The sequence below is a fragment of the Lissotriton vulgaris genome, chromosome 8 (genome assembly GCF_964263255.1).
Source record: "Lissotriton vulgaris chromosome 8, aLisVul1.2, whole genome shotgun sequence".
NCBI lineage: Eukaryota > Metazoa > Chordata > Amphibia > Caudata > Salamandridae > Lissotriton > Lissotriton vulgaris.
In genome coordinates, this window is record NC_141696.1 from 714,341,899 (window position 1) to 714,347,072 (window position 5,174).

The window sequence follows — 5,174 nt, forward strand, 5'->3', positions numbered from 1 at the left end:
TCCATATCCCTGTGTGCTAGCACATCTGGCTGCGGGCAGCGCGGTCTGCCCTCGGTCTGTTCTGGTGTCTGTCTCTGGTCTGTGTGCTGGTGCATCGTTCCATGGTCTGGGTGGTGGTAGTACATCTCTGCGGTCTGGCATCTGTGGCAGTGCAACTCTTTGGAGTCTCTGTGTTGGTGTATCCCTCTTGATCTGGACTCTGTTTACCCTGGTGGCTTCCTGTGGTCTATGTGGTGGCACAACTTACTGTGGCCTGACTTCTATCTGTGCAGGGGGTTTGGTGTGTGCTCTCTTGTCTGTTTCTAGAAGACAGCCAGCAGTGGTGTTTCTAGATGAAACCGGTCAAATAACCCAATCCTATAGTTCTCTTATGCCCACTCCTGGAGTCCTGACTGCCCACAAAACTCAATCCTTGGTCAATGTTTTCACATTATTAGGAGGGCAACCTAATTTCCTTGTTCACGTTGAACTTTGCAATTCGAATTGCATGTATCTGTAATTACTCTTGTTTTCAATTACTTTCCATATTTCATTTTTCAATTAAGACTTTAGTGTCTTTTTCCATAAAGTTCATTTTTATTAGGTATCCAATTCCATCACACTTAAAACAGACCCAGCCAATGCGTTTCATCCCTTATAGGGACTTCATCGGGGCAATTTGATTTATCCTCCTTCTCAAAATTCTTCTTTTCCATTCGTGCCCCGTTTAAATGTCTGGGCTCCTTTTGAGCAGCCTTTCGGCATGTAGTCCTGTCTGATTGGTCTACTGGCTGGATCTGTTTTAAGTGTGAGGGAATTGGATACTTAATAAAATAACTTTATTTAAAAAGACAGCAACGTCTGGAGATTAATTGAAAAACGGAATATGGAAATTAATTGAAAACAAGAGCGATTACAGATACATGCAATTCAAATTGGAAAGTTCAATGTGAACAAGGACATTAGGTTGCCCTCCTAATTTTGTGAAAACATTGTTCTCTGTTCTGTGTTGGAGTACCAGGTGTGGCCTCTGTGTTGGTGCATTTCTCTGTGGTCTTTGTGCTGGTAGAATCCACTTGGTATAAACTCTGAGCTGGCGGTCTCCCTCAGTGGTCTGGACCCTGAATGTGAAGATGGCTTGCTGTGGACTGTGTTGTTGTATCTCTCTGTGGTCTGTGTGCTGTTGCATCTCTGCTCTGAGGTCTGGCATCTTATGTACTGGTTCTCTGTGTGATTTGAGTGCTGCCACTACTCTAAGACCTGGAAGATGTGCTAGTGGCTTTCTCAGTGGCCTGCATGCTGGCACAATTCTATGTAGTCTGGCTTATTGACAGTAAAGGTGGCTTTCTGTCTTTTTGTGCTCAGTGTGTTAGGACACCTGATTGTGGTCTTGCCTCTTAGTGTGGTGTGATGATGGATATCTCTGTGAGCTGGTGCAGCTCTCTGTAGTTTGTGGTCTAACCTCTGTGCTGGTGCATCCTTCTGTGTGTTTGTTTTGTGCTAGTGCATTTCCTTGTAGACTGGTGCGTCTCACATTTATTCTAAGTTTTGTTATATGAGCGGATGCATTTCTCTGCGGAATAGATTCCAGGCTTGCTTTTTCCTCAAAGATTCAATCTATGTGTCAATCTCTGTTTTTTGCTCATAAGTGGGCTGATACACCTCTCTGTTGGTGGTGGTCCTGGTCTCTGCTGGTGCATCGCTCTGTGGCAAGAGGCCTTTGTTTTAGTGAGAGGCCTGGTGAAAAAAGTTTTACTGCTTTTCTAGCAGTGACTTGTACTGTCACCTAGCATAGGTGAATAATGAATCTGCACAGGACTCTGGTGTGGGTATCCTAGAGGAGTGTATTTCTGTGGTCTGTCTGTGCTCGTGCACACACCTTTGTAATCTGGCATGTGGTGTTATGTGTTCTTTCTACGGCTTAGTCTGGTCAGGGTGTTTTGTCTGTACCTTTTCATTGTGTGGCCTTTGGTGTGGTGCATCTCACAGAAGTATGCACTGTGATGTACTCCATATATCTCTACTCTGGTTAGTTTTGTGTGCATTTTCCATTGATGCGGTCTGTATACTCGTCCTACTGAGCGATATGAATGCTTTTGAGTGGCTCACACGCTGATGGGTATATTATGCAGTATTTTGTGTTATTAATGTGGTGGGGAATTGTGTGATGTGCATACATCCCTTCTTTGTTCTTTACAATGGTGTGTATTCCTTTTCTTTGGTACTGTGTCTGTGCTTGCATATATTTCTTTAGTATGAAATATGAGCTGGTGAAGCTATCTGTCACAGCTTGTGGGCTCCAGGGGCCCTATTATAGAAGTGGCCCCGGCACAAACAGGGAAAGTGGCCCTTTACATAATAAGGCCCCTGGTGCTCTGTTGTGTGCGCCTGCTGTAAGAGTTTTACAGTGTGTGCAGTCAGATTGCATTAGGTTATATCAGGTTGTACCCCATCTGCTCCTCCCCCCCTTAATTGGTTCAACCCCAAGACGACGTGCACTCTATGAGGTTATCTCATTACTCACGGACTACCTCAATGCGGCTCAGCACACTTGGAGTTCCGAACCTATATGTAGAATACAGCTTTATTGTATCAACCCCAAGACGACTTGCACTCTATGAGGTTATCTCAGGACTTATGCACTACCTCAATGCGGCTCAGCACACTTGGACTGCCGTACCTATATGTAGAATACAGCTTTATTGTATCAACCCCAAGACGATGTGCACTCTATGAGGTAATCTCAGGACTCACGGACTACCTCAATGCGGCTCAGCACACTTGGACTGCCGTACCTATATGAAGAATACTGCTTATTGTATGAATCTTGCACCAAAACTGTTGTGAAGCGCTCCAATACCCTCCGGTCAGGCTAGCGCTATATAAAACTCCTTAATAAATAAATAAATGAATAGTTATACAAATGCAACCTCTCGTGCTAAGGTCCTCTTAGCCAGTGACCACCCACCCAGGAGCGACATTTGTGAGAAGGTTTGGTGCAGCTGTAGTAGTACAATATTAAACTAGGCCCTGAAGCTCGTGCGCCAACTCTGCGCGCCCTCTTTTCTCACCTGCGTCATAGAAGGTGTCCAGCACCGCCGTCTCGCCGAAGTCCAGCTCCCCGAAGTTGACACTGCTGAGGTGGGCCCCCTCAGCCTCACAGGCTCGCAGCAGGCACTGCAGGGCCCCAGACTCCGTGCTGCCCGCCGGTCCGGTCTTAGGGCTGTCATTGAGCACGTACACCACCCGCAGGGAGCGCTGTCGAGGTGGGGTCGGGCCACAATGCGAGGTCCCCGCCTCTTCCAAGGGGCTCAGTCCCCCACAAGCTGCTGCTGCTTCGGGGCAGCCGCCTCCACACTGTCCGCCTCCTCCAGGCTCCACGGCTGTTAACAAGGCTGCGCTGCTCTCCATCCCAGCTCACTGCATGGGCACCCGAAGGGATTCAGATGTGCCGCCTGCGCCACCCGGTAGGCAGTTACAGAAAGGTACTCAGTTCACATCATAACACCTGCTGCATAGGGCGGCAGCAGGGGAGGCAGAGGTTAGGAGGCTCTCAGTTATTTACAGGCAGGAAGGAAGGAAACGAAGAAATGGGGACTCGCGGGGTGTAGAGGGGTCGGTGGGCAGGAAGGAGGTGTTAGGGAAGAGGAAAGAACCAAATGAAGGGTGGAAGGTAGGAAGAAAATAGTAACTTTGGGTCTGGAATAAAGAGCAAAAAAAAGTGTGGAAGACAGTTGGCGAAGGATGGGTTGAAGAAATAACGAAAAAATAAACTAAATAATTAAGTTAAAAATAAATTAGGAATAAATAAATGAAAAGGGGCAGACTGAAGAATCAATACAGACATTTAATAATGTATTTCTGTATTGAAACGAAGGAACTAACGGTAAGATGGAAAGAAACTGCCAATATTTAATATTCACAGGTGCTAACGGGTGGGAGAGAAAAAAGTTAACGTCTCCTTCAGTTTTTCGTGTTCTGTGTGTTATAGGTCAGACAGCTTCTGTCAAAATTGGAAGACGGGGAAGCGAAAACGCACGCACTCTGCTTCGCTGTTGTTTGTCCCTCGTGGTTTTGGTTGTGACTCCTGCGCAGCTGTCTTGCCTCGCACGCCTGGTCAGGCTGCTGCTGTCAGAGGGGCGCTCCTGTACCCCTCAGAGCCCGGGACCCGTGGTGCCCACGAGAACCTGGACGCACGCGAGGTCGTCGCCCGGCGGTGCCAGGGCAACTCTGCAGCTGGCTGCCCTGCGTCCGCTTCCTGGTAGGAGGCTCGGCTCTTCAGTGGCTGGGAACAGCCGCCTAAATGGCAGGGCTGCGCCACAGTGCGTCCCGTAGCACCTCCCCTCACCTCCCCCGGGGGACTCGAAGAGGAAGACAGCCAGGAAAGGGCCAGGCAATGTCAAAACACGCACAGCCCTGGAACTGTACTCACTGGTGCGGGAGGGTGGGCGGCCACACGGTCCACGTAGGTGATCCCCACCACTGGTCTCTGTCAGATCACAGATTTCAAGAGCCCTCGGCGTGACCGCAGGACCGAGTCCTGTCAGTGTCACTTGAGGGAAGCTAGTCAATTGCACAAGTAAAGGGAGGGCTTCAACGCGCTTGTTTACATACAAGTCCTCCTACTGGTAACTGTCAATTCTGATTAGGTGTTTTTTTTTCTGGGAGTTTTTACACCAATAACCCTCTTCATATCCAAGTTTCTACGCTTAGCTTTTTGGGCAAAGAGAGGAAATGGGTTCATTCCTTGTTTTAATTAACCAGTACTTGGGCATGTACACCGCTTAATGGTGATAAGGAATGCTGCTGAACATGTAGGCAGTTTGAAAAATGGTAACTTTCAGTCAAATATTCGCACATTACTCCTGCAAAAGTAGCCCACCACCCCTATTTCCTTCTGCAAAAAATACATTTTGCAGTCATTCCTAAAACGGATGGGAGTAGGCTTCAGAAATACATTACTTTGAGGTATTAGACCATAGGTTTTCATTTAATATTCCCATGGGTAGCTATTGGAAGGGAATGGCTGTAATCTGTGGCAGAGCAGAATCTGTTTGTGCCCCACGAGAAAAGGTGCTCTTATAAACAATGTTTCCACATCACAAATACTGTCCATCATGATTCGAGTGTCAGAAGAAATAACCCACATAGTATTTCCCGTGCCAATGGTTAACACAGACCTAATATGCAAGAAT

At 47.5% G+C, this 5,174-nt stretch overlaps 1 protein-coding gene across 4 annotated transcripts in view; it reads right to left on the minus strand.

Annotated features, from left to right (window-relative positions):
- MAP3K15 (mitogen-activated protein kinase kinase kinase 15) overlaps nucleotides 1-4,303 on the minus strand; it is a 1,281,486-nt gene extending 1,277,183 nt beyond the window's left edge. For 3 of the 4 annotated variants that reach the window (XM_086934588.1, XM_086934587.1, XM_086934585.1), the window contains exon 1: nucleotides 3,051-4,232. In XM_086934588.1, the coding sequence (XP_086790714.1) occupies nucleotides 3,051-3,390 (340 nt within the window). In that variant the 5' untranslated portion in view covers nucleotides 3,391-4,232. Of the gene's footprint in view, nucleotides 1-3,050 lie in introns of all 4 variants that reach the window. The other variant, XM_086934586.1, reaches the window with a different exon arrangement.
- Between the last annotated feature and the right edge of the window lie 871 nt (nucleotides 4,304-5,174).